This window comes from Dreissena polymorpha, chromosome 3 (genome assembly GCF_020536995.1).
Source record: "Dreissena polymorpha isolate Duluth1 chromosome 3, UMN_Dpol_1.0, whole genome shotgun sequence".
NCBI classification, from domain to species: Eukaryota; Metazoa; Mollusca; class Bivalvia; order Myida; family Dreissenidae; genus Dreissena; species Dreissena polymorpha.
Genome location: NC_068357.1, coordinates 103,982,810 through 104,001,489, shown reverse-complemented (window position 1 = coordinate 104,001,489; position 18,680 = coordinate 103,982,810). Strand labels below are relative to the sequence as shown.

Below are 18,680 nucleotides of genomic sequence, written 5' to 3'. Positions count from 1 at the left end.
CTTATAACAAGTTTTAATGTTGACTCTTACTCAGTATGGTCAGATCACTGTCCATTACTATTTAATATAAAGTGTAATACTGCAATATCGAGAAGTGGTGATGAATCAAGTACAACACGAATTATCTGTTTAGATCAGAATCGTGACGAATTTTGCGCGATACACGAAGCGACGCGCGAGAATGTACGACGAAATATTGCCCTTGTGTAGGTAGCCCAAAAGGTGATATATCGTGTTAAATATATCGTGCGTCGCCGCTACTGTCGCGCAAAATATCGTGCGTCGCTGCGACTGTCGCGCTATATATATAATATATACATATTACATTTGTGTATATATTATATTTATAATGTATAGCCACAATTAAACGTAATATCATATACAGTATTCCTTCACATCGTCAGTTTGTCAATACCACGTTTAAAAAAGAAAATCGCATAATCATAAGTTTAAGAATGCTTTAATTATCTTTGATAGATACCGTTAATCAATCCACACTTAAATTAGTTTGATAACACAGTTTGATGACAGGATTTAGGAATCATCTCTTTTACAAACCAATTAGCAGATTAGACTAATTAGTCCAACATGGTGCTGACGGGCTTTTTAATCGCCTTTAATCAGGTCACGATTGTCCAGGTTTACAAATAAATCTGGTGCCAATTTTCCCAGTCGACAAATTTACGGGGTGCCGATTTTCTGGGAATGCAAAAACCCCACACAAAGTGCCAATTGTCCGGGTGCCGTTTGTCCGGATACCGTATATATAGGGTACATACATTTTTCTAAAGACCCAGCCACACAGCGATTTACGGCTAATACACGGCCACAACTCGTCAAAAATTGATCTCCCGTGAAGGGGAGGCGGAAAACGACAACGGGCGAGGCATGGTCAGGGGTGATAACCCCAAAAAAGGGTTAGGGTAAGGGTTAGGGTTAGGGGTCGGGTTAGGGTTAGGGTTGGGTTTAGGCTAACCCAAACCCTAACCCGACCCCTAACACTAACCCAAACCCTAACCCTAACCCTCTAACCCCCCCTTGCGCAATACCATACCATGCCTCGCCCGTTGTCGTTTTCCGCCTCCCCCCGTGAAGTAGATGTTGTTCGCGTTGATATCGAGGTTAAGACGAGCTGAAGTCGATGTTCAGACGTAACAGAACGCGGTGAAAATTCGAAACGGCGTTGGATGCGGAGTTTTTTTTTGAACTGCTCAAAACTTTATACCACAGACAACAACGGGTGGTACAAGTGGGAAAGACGTGCAATTCGCGTGTAACACACGCGAAAATTCGTGTTCCGGAAGTAATTAAAACGCAATAGGACGCGAAAGTTCAGCGGACTGTCATGGGCAGACATCGGTCATCGGACGGGTGTTACGCGTTGGTATCAAGGGAAATGGCGTGTTTTTTTTTGCGGCCTATCACTGACACGTGGGGTTTGCTGTGCAGTGTGTGCACCTTAGATCATTTAAACGACGCCTCGAACAAGTGCTAAATACGAATGTTTACTGCCTAATCACGACTGTATCACTTCTGATTTGCGGCATATAAAAACAACAATTTGCTTGGACTTTTGCACGCTCAGTCTTGATGTCAAGGGATGAACATAAACCTTCAACGCCATGATATTCTCATCTTTATGCTCCATCACCAGCAGAACCAACTGATACAGGCCCAATATTTCGTTGCTAAGAGAAGTAGAAAGAGGAGGCGGTGGAGGATGGTACGGAATATCTAAAAACATCTGGGAGCAGCATGGTCAGTATCAGCCTAAGGGCCAGTGTCTGGACTGGCAGCATCAGCAGAAGGAGCATGGACCTCGGCCTGGACATAAACCGCTACCCGGGCCCGTGAGGCTGGAAGAGCCTCATCCTCAGCTGGGGCATTGGCCTTGATCTTCGTTTATCTTTTTTTCCGGGGAACCCTTCTGTCTGGGCATTATTAAAATGAGAACAGCGAACGAACTTGTACTGTAAAAGATCGGCAATGTGAGGACCAGGCGTGCGCGGAGTTCCCGTTTAACGATCGTACTCAACACGTGATCAGCCGAGCTCCAAACACCATAAGGCCGCGGCCAGCCGTGGTAACTCGCATCTTTCCCCCCTGCATTGAAGCACGCGCGAACCTATTTTAAACTTACACGCGGCTAGAAGTGGTAAGACGTGCTTAGGCGTTGTTTCAGCAGTGGAACAAACGCCGACGGTCGGACCAAGTACAAAGCACAACCAAGTCAACATTGATCAGTAACTTCCACTAACGCCCACGTCCACCAGATTTTCAAAACTTTTTGTATGTGATTAAGTCGTAATGCACTGTGTGACCGAAGATGAAGCAAATATGTGATGTAAACCAATTTATTCGTGTAAAGCGTCACTCATATCACTCTATATTCATATGGGATATAATTATCGACTACATACCTCCCATCATAGCATTGGGATCGAACACATTCATTCCACCAGCATTGCCGCTATTTGTGCCTCCGCTGCTGGGACTCGTGGTGCTCCCCATCTGATTTGGATCGAAGTTTGAAGCACTGGGAGCGGAAGTTCCTCCCGTCCCTGAACCAGCTCCTAGGACGGCGTTACCCCCTCCCAGCAGAGTGTTGGACCCCGCCATCATGCCCTGTGCGCCCGTCATCAAGCTTCCAGCGTCCGCCTTGTTCAGATCTGTTTGTCCTCCAGCGCCTGCAACAGGTATAGCTTTGGGCTCGATTCATACACAATTGGTTTCATAATAAAGGTTTGCGCTAGTTAGGGGGAGTGGGTATAATCGACAATTAAGGTTCAATTATTATACACATTAACGCTGCATATTTTCTAGCGTAACAGTGAATTTAGGAAGCATACCTCCAAACATGTTGAGACTCATGCCTTGCGACCCCAGTGCAGCGTTCATGGACGAGGGATCGAAACCGCCGGGGTTGTTGCCTCCCGCCTGAGTCTGTGGACCCATTACCACAGACATATCCTTTCCTGGCAAACAGACAATAATACAATATGTGCTACATGTTGTTTCTTATACTTCTAATACATTTATTTCGATATATATAATACCTCTGCATCTTACCCATCATCGGATTAAGCGGATTGAACCCAGACGTTGCCATGGAGTTGGCTGAGTTTGGATCAAAGTTCGGCCCGCCAGTGCCTCCAGCAGAGCCACCCGACTGTGTATTGCCGCCGCCCTGTGACACTGGACCTACACCAGCGGCTGTTCCTGTATTTCCACCGGTTCCCGGGGCTGTTCCAGTTTGCGGGGCGCCAGTTCCACCACTTGCAGACCCGAACGACGAACCGCCAACGCTGCTTGAACCAGACGGCGAACCTGGAGCCGAACCAGACGTTGCACTTCCAAACCCACTTGCAGGATTTATTCCGCCAGAGGAACCGGATGTTGTGACCCCGCCACTCCCCGATGTTCCAGATTGAGATCCGCCAGGCATTTGCTGTGAGGCATTCATTCCCATACCGTTTGAAAAAGACGGCGATGCACCTCCACTGCCACCCATTCCAGAGTTCGCAGCGTTAGGGTCATACTTGGCACCTGTGTTGACGGCATTGTTAGGATCATAACTTGGCATACTTCCGGAACTAACTCCACCGGAAGAGACTCCCGGAGGCTTATTAGCTCCAGCACCACTCACCATTCCACTGCCCCCTGACGGATTAACACAAGAAATATATCATTACTTTTTTTAAATAAATAAATAAGCGATTAAGATAAATAAACTACTGAAATAAATAAACAAATACAATATACATAAATACGTGTTTATGAAATTCTTAAGCACTTTCATGTGATTATGTGGCTCAATAGAATTACCTTCTGAGACTTCTTACCTGGTGAACAGAAATTATATAGAAAATAATTTACTGTTGAAGTTTAAATAAAATATGTTCGGTGAATCAAATTTGTGACTTTGTTGGCCTAATGCCGATTGCAATCGAATACTATCCCTTTCCGGTGTGACGTCTCGATGTGAGGTAACAACGGACGTATCACGAATCTGGTGAATCTTATTGTGGGTGTGTATGGAACTACCTGCTTTTGTTGGTTAAAACACGATGTAAAAACAATTTTAACATGGCTGTAACGGGAATCAAATAAATATTTGAAGGTGTATTGTTATATTATTAGCATTAATTCAGAAATAAAGTATATATATATAACAATGTAACGGTTACACTACACTGTTTACCTGCAAAGATTTATTACATTCCCGTTACATCCATGTTAAACTTGTTAACTTACATAAAAAAATATGTATATATATATATACCTGAAGCAGTTCCAGCGGTGTTCGGATTGAATCCACCAGCCCCTCCTGAAAGAACATTATGTTGTGTCATAGCAACCAGTGCACAGCATAGTTCCAAATGGACAACTATAGGCAATAGATACGACTTTTGTAGTTAAGTTTAGTTTAATAAGATATTTTTAGATATATATATAGAGAGATTAGCGGCGCAAATATTGAATTCCTCTGTTTAAATTGTAGATTTGTAGAAACGTATTAATTGTTAACTACTGCCTAACTTTTGGTTGAACGAACGGATACGAGTAAAGATTTAGGTTTAAATGTATAACTAAATTGGATGGATATCCCCAGAATGGATAGCCCCACAGAACGCGTTGAGAACAACGAGGAGGCTTGTAGTTTTGTTGCTCCTACAAGATACCATGCGTTTTACTTTATGATAATTTGACATGGCAAAAGGGCATGCATTAAAGACTTGAAATGTAAAAAGGAAGGGAACATTATACCCAACCAGGACAACTTTAACTTCCATATGTATCTTTGATGAAACGCGGACCCACATCCATGATCTATGATTCTCATACGTATACTATCTTCAACAAGCTATTTCAATACTATTTTCTACTTCGTGTCAAATGCATACTACGAGTTTGAAACCAAAAAACAACTTCAAGTATTAAATAATTAAAGCGGAGAAACAGAATATGTTTTTTTTGTGAGTGAAAAACGTTCAATTGAGTTCCGTTGCTCTTAAAAAAAATGTTGACGTGAAACGTGTTTGCTTAAGAAAGTTTATTCGTATTCTTAATAGAAATAGCCTATGTGTAGATCAGGCAAAATGTATACATGTAAATATAATGCTGATTTTATATATCTGTCTCATCATATTTTATGTATAACTTTTAGGTGCAGAAATGCCTTATTCAATACACACCAAATTAGTAATGAAGTTTTCTATGAAGTCCCAGTGAATTATGATTAGTAGTTGTTGAGACATGCTCATAACAAGAACGTGGAACGGATAGACAGACAGAATGACGTAGGACACAGTTTCGACAGCATTTGAATTACTGACAAACATGTGTGAGCTGCTTATATGGAATTTGAAAGAGTACCTGTCCCTGCGTTATTTGGGTCAAAACCACCGGAAGCTGTCCCTGAAATAGACGTGACCTGACTGGTTCCCTGTGTCGGCAGTGCGCTACCGGTTGTCTGTTGTTGAGTTCCAGAAGTACCGCCTGACGCGCCTCCCATCATACTCCCCATCATGGCGTTCGGATTAAACATTGAACCTATGTACAGGAAATAAGAGTAGGACTATATTCAGACCACCAAAACCAGACAACAACTCTGTGCAGGTTTATGTATGTTAAAAGGACTAGTTCACCGTACGACGAATTCACAATTTCCAAACATGTTTACATACAATGTTTTATCAAGCATAACGCTGATAAAGAGAATCAATATCACTACAGATATAAAAGTATACTTTACACAATTTAATACGTTAACATCACTTAAAATGGATAAATTATATATTAAAATAGCTGAAATCATGCGGATCGCTACGGTTAGGTTGAAACCCGTGTGGGAACAACATATTGTTTCTCTCTTCACAAAATTGTCAACATTTTTATACAGGGGGTGGGGGTGGGGTGGGGGTGGGGTGGGGGGGGGGGGGTTAGCGTAAACTGGAACTTACGGGCTTTAAGTGAGGTTAGTTCGTACGGCAATTCCAAGATGGCGTCGTTTTCGAGCTTTTTGGCGAATTAGTAGCGGATGTTTTCACCCGGGAAGCCACTTTATATTTATATTTCTTTAATTAAAGGAAAATCGTCCACAAATCTATTTACGTGACGTTCGAGAAATTAGATGTACAAATGTCATTTTCTCTTATAATTCACAGTATTGGCGCACGTGTACAGTAAAATATAACTAAAATCACGATTATTTAATTTACCCGACGTAGTTTGATCTCTGATAACTAATTTTTTGCCAACAAGATTGGTTTATCCATCTCCCTTTTTGAGCTGACTTCCATTTAAGCACATTTTGGGACAGGACTTCCAAGTGACAAACAGCTCTTTCCTATGTTAGAAGGTTTGACACGAAGTAACTGTTGTGAATGAATTCCGCATTAGTGCGAATGTTTTGAAGATCATTTTCTTTTAAGAGATCAAGAGTTATCATTTTATCTTTTTAATTAATTATTATATTATTAATTTTTATTATTATATGTTTTCTCAAAGACTTCTCGCTTACGTGTTGTGTGTGTTATATAAGTCATTTGACGGTATTATTTGCATTATGTTATTCTTACCTGTTTATTCTAACAAGTATGAACATAATTATGTTTAAAAATGCCTTACACGGAAAACTATGCCTACTAAACGGAAAACTATGTCTACTAAAGAAGGCGTAACGAAGTCTGTACCACTATAGAAAGCGAAAGGAAAATGAAAACATACCAACCAAACTAAAAATATTACTTCGAAGTACCACGCCAGTTAAACACACACAACGATATAATATACGCGAAATATAAGTGCAATGAAAAACAGAAAAGGGCAAAGCCAGTTCGGTACTGGTATAATGTTGTTGTGACCAAATACTACCATAATAGCGATTTGGATTGACTGAAGCAATCTGGAATACCTCAAGCGCCTGAAGCTTTCTTTGAAGATGCGTATCAGTGGATGATTATTTAGTATTGTAAACTTAAATATTAACTGTTTATTTAATACAGTGACATTTGACACGTTTTAACCATAACGATACTGCTACATGTATGTAACTTTGATGTGACATATTTTGGACGATCTTCTTTGAAACAAGTTCTGAGTTGGTGATTATACTACAACCTTGTAGTAGATAGAAAGATTTGTGCAGATGCAATACACGATATGATTTAACTAGAAGATATAAAAATATACATGTATATTATTTCCCTTTTATAATTATATATAAATATATGTTTTACGACTGTTATATTGATGAAATAATGTATTGGTGTACTTAGATAGGCTACTTCGTTTGTTCCTTACTTTGCCTTCTAATCTTAAGAAATATTCAGTCAAATGCATAACGAATTCATTCCGACCCAATTAAATTTTTATCATGCATGTTAGCACATTTGAAAATGTATACAGAGACCTCGTGGGAAGAAATTACGTAATACAGATCATTTTGTTTATTTAAACAAAGATGAGAAACTTGCATCATGCCATATACGGAACGACACGTGTAATTAAGTAGCACTCTTAGCAATAATATTGCAGAGTAGTCTATGTAGGCTATGTTAACTACAAACATCAAATGTGCAGGTTTTTGTTTGGTTCGTTTGTTTTTATATGCTGTTTAGACCGGCTCTGTTGAAGGATTCTTTCTGGCTCATTTTGCATTTAACCTATTGTGGTCCATGACTAGGGCATGTCAGTCCTCCGCTACCTTTAAATTTCTTATTACATATACTCTAACGAAAGATGAACTTATAATCGCACTTTAACCTGCATCATCTGAAATGACATAAAGTTACAAAAATAAAGTATCTAAACATATCTTATTGAAAAAAGTATTGAATTCACGTGTTATTCATTTGCATATGCTAGATAATCTGTGTAATGTTTAGCCAAGCTGCCGTTCGATATATTGTAGCCAGTTTTTTCTTTTATGTTTGTCTGTTTATTTTGTATTCTCTTTTGTTGCTCCCGTTCACTGCATGGAGATCATGCTAATTACGTTCGAATCGACGCACTTGCTTTTACACTATACTGTAACGTTTATGATGACAACCAATGAAACTTTATTCTGCTGAAAAATAATCGAGTGTTTTGTCCATAGATAGTAATTATATATGGACAAAACACTGATACCCCGGACTTTGTTAAGAATATGTTCGCAAAAATCGATGCCATCGGTAACGAATCATTTGATTTGTGGAGACTTTAATTTAGTATGAGATCTAGTTGCAATTATTCAACTCAAACTGGTAACAAGATTTTTCATGGAAACTCTGCCGCCCGGATTTCAGGCGGCACTTTAATTGTTAAAATGAACATTTACTATTTTTGGCATTAATAAACACACACATATCATACGGTTATGAAGTTTGTTTCAATGAAAAACGCCTATTATTCTGAATTAGAAAATATGCTTATGTAAACATCGACTATCTCCGGAATCCTCGGCAAGATAGTCTCGTGTTTAATCAACCAATCGTGCTGCACCGACTGTCACCGGTGCCTCATTACGATAGATTGAATCGCCAATTCAAAATTTCGGTTTCCGGTTTTATTTCGGTTTTTGACAACTTTTTGTTTTGAACATTTAACCACGAAAAACACAAGCAAATTGATGTCGACGTGAATGGGTATTGTGTTTGTAACAATGTATCAGGTTGCTTGAATTCAATTTTTATAGACAAACTTGAGACTTAAATTTTTGACATGGAATTTCGTTTTAAAAGGAAAGACTCTGAGCTGAACGCATGTACTCATAAAAGCTTAGAGCATTCAAGAACTAGTATTAGATCCAACACTCGATTACGATAATTATAAAACAAAGAATAATAAAATGAAAGACAAACAGGAACGCATTCTTTTCGAACCTTTCAGAGTTAAAAATCCGTTTTTAAATCAACACACATGGAGACGAACAAGTCCCATTCAACAAGCTAGGCTCGATTTTTTCCCTTTTATCACCGCTTTTATCACCATCATTCCTCGATATAAATTTTATACCGAGCTTCCAGTCCGATCACTCAATTGTAATAATGTCTTTAAATTTTATAACTTTAAACATTGCAAAGGTCTATGGAAGCATAATAGTAGGTGATATCGAATACCAAAAACACTATAAATGATAAACTTATCGAAATTAAGCAACCATATATGGTCCCCGTTTATAATGTTAATAACGTTTCTGATATAAAAGATAAAAATATACAATTCATGATTGACGATAAACGTTTTCTCGACACTTTGTAGAGATAAGGGGCAAAGCTACATTTAACAGTTTATATAAGAAGAAATCGATTAACAATCGTGCAAAGCACCTTAAACTCGAAATCGAAAAACTAGAAAAAATCTCACAGATGAAACGTTCAAAATATTATTAAAAATAAGAACTTTAAACATATATGATCGAATTTGGGGTTCGGTATAAGGTCAAGAGCCGAATAGGTTTAAAATGGTGAAAACCCTAAAAACTATTTTATAATCTTGAAGATACAATTATGCGACTGTGCTATAACCAACTTCATTAATGAAAACTGAATTGTATTATGTATTATATTTTGGAAGAAACTGCCTTATTCTATAAAAAAAAACTTTACCAGTCTCAAAATATAAAGTACATGATACTGTTTAAAATAGTTATGTTAATGACATAAAAATACCCAAACTTTCAAGTGAACAAGCAAATTGTTAAGAAGGGCCAATCATATTGAATGGCGCTTTTGCTGTTTAAAAAACATGTCAAAAATAAAAGCCCAGGTTCATCCGGTTATACAATTGACTTCTTTAAAGCTTTTGGTCCCAAATTGCGTACTTTTGATAGCAGAGCTCTTAGCAATCATCAATATGTGGAAAGGTATCTGTTACTCAAACACATGGTATGATTACCTGCATTTCAATAAGTGTTAAACCTAGACAATTTTCTCAACACTGAAACCCAATGGCTTTTCTAAATACCGTATATACAATTTATTATGGATGCATGACAAATAGGCTGAAGCTATACATTATTGATAGATAAATTAATTAGCAATGACCAAACTGAATTCATCAAGGGTAGGTTCATATGAGAGAACACCAGATTCATTTACGATATTCTTAATTACACACATAAAAACAATATCCCGGGTCTGCTGCTGCGCATTGATTTTGAAAAGGCCGTCGACTCACTGTCATGGGAATTTGTTAATCGGACATTAAAATGCTTTAATTTCGGTCCTGACATTATAAAACAGTTTAATGTATTGTATAAAGACGGGGTATCGGCCGTTACGCAATGTGGGTTTTTATCAGAGTTGTTTTCCTATACAACGCGGTTGCAGACTAGGAGTTCCGCTCAGTTGCTACATGTTCATGCTGTTTGCTGAAATATTATCTATAAAACTAAGGCCTAATCCTAAAATTAAGGGAATTAAAATCGGAGACACAGAATACAAATTGCCACAATTTGCCGATGACACTTCTATACTCCTGGAATGCTCTGCAGAATCTCTTTTATCAAACTGAGATGTATTGTTAAACTTCACACACTACTCAGGGTTAATAGTTAATTTCAACAAAACGCAAGTAGTCTGGATAGGTAAAACATCAATGAAGTTCCGAAATCATCAAAACAAGATAGGAACTTAATTGATACCAACAAACTTTTGACAGGTTATTTTTTTTAACGTTGCATATTGACCTTAACAAAATTATAAAACTAAATTATGTTGACACAATAGTAAAAATAAAAGCCTTAAATCCTAAAATCTGATCTAGACCAATTTTAACCCCGATTTGTAAAATTCACGTTATTACAACCTTAGCATTACCTGTGTCAAATTGTATGTTTGTTTCCTTGCCAAATCCACCACATGACGTGTTAACAGAGATAAATGAACTGCTATTATTTTTTTTATTTTTTTTTGTGGAATTGGCAAACCTCGAATTAGCGGAAATATTTAAATTGAAGAATATGCAGAAGGAGGTGCAAAGATGATTGATGTTTTCTTTTGTAAATGCTCTAAAGTGCTCGTGGATCCGTAGAATTGCCAATGGGAATGGAAAATGGATACATATTGTGAATACAATGATTCATGTTCAAAAATATACAACTTTGGAAGTCAATACCATGACAATTTAATAATAAAGATAAAAAAATAAATTTTGGAAAGATAAATTCATTTGTTGAACTCTGTAAAATAACCATTTGAAATTAGTTTTTGCTTCAGAATCCATTATTCTATAACCAAGGCATAACAATTGGTAAAAGTGGTTTTCGTACATGTATGGTAGAAAAAGGCGTTACTTTTGTCGGTTAATTGATGCACAACGCAGAACATTAAATCTTTTACAATTATAACGAGTTTTGCAAAGTATATAACTTCAATCCGAATTATTAATGACGTTAAAAGATACCTCATACTCAAAAGCTCTAATGACACTTTTTTACGAATCTTTTTATTCACACTAGCCTATGGCCTATCTTTGTCAACACACATGGTACAACACAAACATTTGTGTGAAATAATTACCATAGATGAGTCATCGCCAATATGCCTAGATAAATGGTCGAATATTTTTAATTTTATTTGAAAAAAAAGAATGGCAACATATTTTTAAATGCCTTTTCTCATTACACGGGATACGAATTTACAGTGGTTTAAATATAAAATTATACAAAGAATCATAGGTGCAAACTCCTTTTCATTTAAAATTAGATATTTAACTTCAGCCAACTGCACGTTTTGTCAAACTGAATGTGTAACTATCGAACATTTATTTTGGGATTGTAAGCGCGTTAATAAATTAATAGTTTAATTGTTTTCTGTATGTAGTCATGTTTCCCTCCTTTATCCTATGACATGCAAATACAATAAGAGCCTTAAACCAAATATTTATTTTGATAAAATTCGTACCTGCCCTTACATTTCAATGTACTTAAGGAAATTAACTATGTGTCAAAGTAATGAATTGGGAAATATTGTTACCTCTTTTTTAGTAGATGTTATAAAAGAAGTCACGTTACTATCAAATATCTCTTTGACAAATATTGTTTGTATTGTGATGTAGAGCTTATATGTCTAAAATGTATGCATTTGCGTTGTTATATGTATATATTTTTCGTAAAATATGTACCGCGTGGAGTGGGATGGACTCATCTCACTCACACCTATTCACGAGAAAAATAAAATATATTGAACAGAATATCAAGATAATTGTTTTGAAAATAGTTCAATATAAGGTCGACATGTCATGAAATAAATTAAATGAATAAAAATATTACTAAAAAGGGCTGACAAACATTATATTATCTCGAACATCAGCCACCCCACACACCTTCCTTTTGAAAATATGTTAATTGACTAGTTGGTCGACAGGTATTTCATACAGCATTATTATAATTCTACAGTTAGTAACGTGATCAAGAAAACACTCAGATTGCACCATATAACATGTTATAAAACTATAATATTTAAGTACACATATTAACTTTATTAAAGATGGGTGGGTATTTCGTGCCAAGCTCTTTAACATATAAAAGAGCTATTTGTCATTTGGAAGTAAGTCCCAAATTTTGCTTAAAAGGAAGTCAGTTCCATAGAATTGTTTTGGCAATAAATTAGTTATCACAGATAAAGGGCGTCGAGAAAGTAAAATACTCGTGATTTAAATTATATTTTACTGTACGCATGCGTAAATACTGTGTATTATAAGAGAACATGATAGTTGTACATTTAATTGCTTGAACGTCACGTAAGAAGGCAACAGATTTGTGAACGGTTTTCTTTCAATAACTTTTGCATCCCGACATCTACGATCTTCAAACAAAATCCGATGGAAGCACAAACACCGTAGAGCCGAAATGTCGTATTTATTTAAAAGAAATATAAATATAAAGTGGCTTACTGGGTGAAAATATCCGCACTCCTTTGCGAAAAACACGAAAACGATGCCACTTTGGAAGTAAGTTCTAACTAACATCACTTAAACCCAGTTAGTATCAGTTTACGCATGCCCCCCCCCCCCCCTCCCCCCGTTATGGCTAAATACGACACACCAACACATAATAAGTATACATGCAATATTGTATACAGTTATTTCTGAGCACACCCCTTCAAAAGAAAATACAGTGTGTACGAACCACCACCAAACATGGAGGATCCTGACGATCCACTTCCAGAACTGCTTCCCGAAGATCCTCCGCCTCCAAAAGTGTTTGGATTAAAATTGGATCCAATCTGAGAATTGAAAGCATTTGGATCGAAATTGCCAAAGATTCCGTCTCGACGTATTCGCAGTTCAACTCCTGGCATCTCGTTCCAGTTGTTAAGGCTGTAAGGGTCGCTCAAGTGTGACTGATGCCACATGTTTTTCGCATTAGGGCGTATTTTCTCAAACGAACCAAAATGTGGGTACATTGCGGCTGAAACATAATTCTTAAAGCGTAAGTGGTTCATGGTAATAATAAATTCGACAAAAATCTTTTATCTAAAATAGAATATGGACATAAAAAAATCAAATAATACACGGGATATTCAGGAATACCCTTTCGTGCGACTATGCATACTATTTCAAAATATAGTTTCAATGTTAAGTTTTGGTATAGATTTGAACTATACATCTATTTAAGCAATACACACTAAAATAAAAGGGAATGAAGATCATAGGCCGTACAATTTAGACACATTCAAGCTAAAATGCCATGTGCCGATTTTGCTGAGACTGTGTCTTTATCAAGGCATTTTTTCTCTGATATTGTCTGAGAAAATATTAGAACAAATGAAAGTTTAGAAAATACATATACACACATAAAAGCAACACCTAGTGTGGACATCAATTTCATGATTTGAACAAACGACATAAAGGAACACCTTACAATGTCGCGAATTAAACACATAAACCTTTCGTTTTCAGAGAAAAAGATTTGTTTAAATATTTGATACACATGTGTATATAAATCGTGTGTCCTTGTGTCATGGTTTGTTCTTACGCAACGGGCATTTGCACCAACTAAGTAGAGGTAAAATATTTTAATCTACCATACAAATATTGAACCTCCAATCCTTGGTTTTATATATATATATATATATATATATATATATATATATATATATATATATATTTCAAAGTTATTTACTACATATGCTTTTATAAATGACCCCTTTAGTGTGGCAAGTTTTGACACAGAGGCATGATATGAACACACTTAGCAGAGGATTGCTATAGAATATTGCATAACAAATAACAAACGTACATTTTCACAGAAGATTGTTAAGGTTTTCAATATATACATATACGATATTCAAGTAACCGCTGGGGCGTGGTCGATTTGATCATACGGTCATTATTTGAAGAAACGTTTTAGAGGGCCACCATATGATGTTACACAAATAATATTAAACCCATTACCCATCTTCTTTTAGATAATATTTTAACCGTATATACTATTAACTTCCTTTGTCTTTAAGTCATTGAAATTCTATGTACAATCGTCGCATCGGTACGAATGGGTTTATTTATGTAACTTACAAGTGCCGACGAATTTGCACCCGATGACCCGAAAATGAGTTGTATGTATTTGCAGTCCATAGCATCTTACACATTTAAAGGATAAAATGCCCAAAGTATATTGGCACTTTTACAATAAATTATCGTCTTCGCTCTATGTATCAAAAATGGTGAAAAGTAGTACGCTCATGTGTTGCCGTATTAAATACTCGACTCTCCAATATACTTAAACCTGGCATTCTTTGGTCGTTTTGGTATGTGTGATTAGAGGTCAAATGTTTTATCCAATGTTACTTATATAGAATCTCGAACACGTGATAAGACATGAACGGATAAGGATACGTCACATTGAAGTAGTTGTAGCAATCGATGACTGTGCTAGACAAAATCGTTTTTTAACTCGTGATTAAGTATCGAAATTTTTTGTATCAAAAACTCCTTTAACTTCTGAACACTTATAAAGAGATCATGTATAAATATAAATTTATAACTCAACGAGTATAAGTCCCTTTTTATTTTCCTCCGATTATAATGTTTGACATTCGCAGTTTATGTAGATCACGGTATAAGAATTGGTAGTGGTCTTAATATAAATAGTCGTTAGCAGTCTTTACAAACATGGTTACACTAATATTGGAAATTCTAAGAATAGTTGATAATAATTAGTAACATGATGAGTACAAAATATTTCAAAATAAAATTAGCATGTCTTCATAGTGGTTGTCAAATTATAACTTCAAATCAAATGGTATATTGATAATAGTTTCTGATTAACATTCTCGGTCATTCTTCATCACGGTGACTATACCACGTGACATTTTCGGATCTGTGTTGGGAGAATAAAGCGCGACCCAGTTAACATTTTTAAGGATCTCTTTAAAATAATAGTTCACCATTTTTAATGGGATGAAGTGGAGAGCCCGCTCATTCTAAAGAGTTTTCTATAGGTATCATGATCTTTTTAAACAAATAAGTATTTTTTCAGTAAAGTGCAACTGCGCGTTTGAACGGTTTGAAAAATGTCGGATCAGTGCGGGGACTTCATATTACAAACGCGCGGTTGCACTTTACTGAACAAGTACTTATTTTTTTTAAACAGATCAAGATAACTATAGAAAACTCTCACGAATTAGCGGGCTCTCAATTTTATCCCATTAAACATGGTGAAATATTTAAAAAGACATTATTAAAAATGTTAACTGGGTCGAGCTTTATTCTCCAAACACAGATCTTAAAAAGTCACGTGGTATAGGCACCGTATTCACGTGTGTTTCACGTCATGTTTAATGCGGGCGGGGTACCAAACATTCAAAAAAAACGTACGTAATTCTACCAATAATGTGTCGTCATTTTAAGTTATTCATGACATCTTGTTTCATGAACTATCGATAATTATTATTAACACTTACACACATGTTTTATGTCCTCTTTGAAGACGCCACGCGTTGCCTCTGCGGACACGAGTAACGCACAGACAATAATTAATGTGTGCATCTCTTCACGCCTTGTTTTTACCTATTACACGCAAGCTAAACGAGCTTCAAACGAACGAAAACTAACAGTTAAATTAAGGACTGGCTCGTGTCTTTGCCAACTTAAATAAGAACCTGACCTCACAAATATGATTGACAACATAACAGATAAGAATCCGAGTCACGGAATCACTTTCAAAGATTTGATTGTAGCTGTTGTGGCTATACAACTCAATGTTTTCTACAAAAGCAAAGCGTCACAGGCACTACAGTTTTTCTCAATTAAGCGAATATTGCACTGAAGTACCACACTTTGGTGTACTTTTTTTTAAATATTGCAATTATCAATCAATACCCATTCGATCTGATCACGGAAGCATCAGGAATGCTCATGTCTAGTTCTTGAATTATTGCTTTGTCAATGATATTTATACTCTCATAATGACGATTTATACATCTTTTAAAAATTACTTATAATGGTGATAAATTTATAGCAATTAGATACGGTAAAGATTATTATGACGATAACACCTTGATGATGCAGACGACGGAGATCATAGCGGTTTCGGTAAAGTTGTTATTGATGACAATGGAAATGATTGGTGATGTTTTCGTTGTTGTTTTTGTTGATGATGATGAAGCCTGTATCTGATTAAAATGATGTGGGGAGAAAATGATAAGGTTACAAAAGGGAGATATTGAGAAGGATTGTGTAACACTGCAATCCACTAATATTTTATGATCGCAAACAACCGACACCGAACACAATGAACGGCGTTCAAAAGCAAAGTCTGGTTGAAACTGAAGTGCATTGCTGTGCTACCGTTCTCTGGCGTTCAACACCAATGACAGCAAAGTGCGGTGTACTGAAACAGTTTATTGTCAGTAATAGCAACTTAAAATCAAATTAAACTCTTCATCTTCCCAGGCTTCAATGTAAAATGGAATATGTGCATTATCGATTGAATTCATAATAAGCTATACAATTAAAGATTGTTAAAATATCAAACAACGGTTTAGTACTTAAAATTTAAGTATACTAAGTACATGTTTTAATAAAAAAATATCGTTTATATATTAAATCAATTTAATAAATTAAATCGCCTGAACAACCAGTACAGGTACATGTATACTTAAGTCAGTCGAGGTACTTATTCATTTTAAGAATATATACACGACGTGTTCTTGCATAGATATATATATTTTACAAATATACGTATGATGTATTCAAGCACTTAGGCATATTATTTATAGATTACAACGAGACAATGCAACTTTAATCATTTCAGTAAATTGTGCATAGGTTGACCGTTATGCCTGTTTATAATTTATTTGACCTAAATTTCTCGGCTGAAATGAGCATCGATTTATAATGGTGTAAAACGAACAAAGACTGAGAACATGTAATCGTTTTAATGTGCCAATATTTTGAACAAAGGTTTGGCCCCGCAAGAATAGAGCCATGGCATGTGTCTGATTTGTATGATTTTGCTTTTATATTATAGTTACCAGAAAATTTGACCGTAACAAGAAATCACTACGATTCACCGAACAAAATATTACTGTTGAATCCTTAATGTCAGAGATTTCAGTTTTTAACTACGCTTAACTACATTCATTAACAAAGTGACATCCCACGTGAATAATATGCTAAATAGAAATAATTTCGAACGGATCCTAAAAAGTAAAACAGAAATAAACAAATGACGATTGATACTTGTCACTGAAGAGTACATTTATACATAATTAATCAAAGATTTGAAGTTGTTCGCTATAGCACAAACTAAGACGCAACTAATTTTTCAAAATAAAGTTATGCTTTTTAAAACGCAAGTTATAAATAAACACAACCCATTAAAATTTATCAAGGTTGTGTACTAACCCATAGGTCGAGATGTTTATGCACTGTTTATCATCCTTTTGATGTTACAGATATAACTTAGACCAAATAGCAACAAGTCCCTTTTCAAACGTTCTGCAAGCATATATAATTTGATGCAAATTTTATAATGAGAAACAGTTAATATAAAAAAAAATTGCAATCACCATTATATGAAATGAACATCGTTGGAATATCGAATACATGTCACATTAAGATTATATATTCTCTTGACATAACTTTTGTTTTTGTCATTATATAACATTCGAAATATATAAAACGACAATTGTTGAAAAGAAATAACAAATATCTGCTAGCAATACTTTTTACTTACGAATTAAGTTGTCATAAAGACAGCGCTGTTCACTCGTACTTTGTTGTTGATGCATTACTTATTACCCTAGCAGTTCACACGGTGTCAACTAGTCTCTAACCTTAAGATCGGTATAGAACACTGATTCGCGTTTTCGGAGTAACTGTTTTCCCACCTTTTCACATTAAATGACCTTCACATAAAGCCAGCGGACACGAACGGATGCATTCGAGTATTTGATTGGCTGATTCGAGAGAAAGCCCCATGCACTTTGGCACATCACTGCTTCTGTGCACAACGTTAAGGATTTAATAATGTTCAGTGTAAGGAATTCCTGACTACTCTCTTCATGTTTGATCGACAAATAGACACAAATTGTGACTCATTTACAATTACGCGTTAAAATCCACCTCGGAGAATTTCAGGGTCTGTACTCGGTCACTAAATCGGTTGGGGAAGACATAACGGACTTTCTGAAAAGGCTATACTAATTTGCCAGTTTGCTTTATATGCTATTTTGAATTCAATTTCA

The 18,680-nt window shown here is 36.0% G+C and overlaps 1 protein-coding gene across 4 annotated transcripts in view; it reads right to left on the bottom strand.

Moving 5' to 3' along the window:
* Positions 1-16,101, bottom strand: part of LOC127872892 (uncharacterized transmembrane protein DDB_G0289901-like) — a 51,198-nt gene extending 35,097 nt beyond the window's left edge. For all 4 annotated transcript variants that reach the window (XM_052416380.1, XM_052416381.1, XM_052416382.1 and 1 more), the window contains exons 1-7: positions 15,894-16,101; positions 13,118-13,399; positions 5,377-5,553; positions 4,283-4,327; positions 3,070-3,660; positions 2,850-2,975; positions 2,421-2,687 (exon numbers count right to left, since the gene is read on the bottom strand). In XM_052416380.1, coding sequence (XP_052272340.1) covers positions 2,421-2,687; positions 2,850-2,975; positions 3,070-3,660; positions 4,283-4,327; positions 5,377-5,553; positions 13,118-13,399; positions 15,894-15,978 — 1,573 coding nt within the window. In that variant the 5' untranslated portion in view covers positions 15,979-16,101. The remainder of the gene's footprint in view (positions 1-2,420; positions 2,688-2,849; positions 2,976-3,069; positions 3,661-4,282; positions 4,328-5,376; positions 5,554-13,117; positions 13,400-15,893) is intronic.
* Between the last annotated feature and the right edge of the window lie 2,579 nt (positions 16,102-18,680).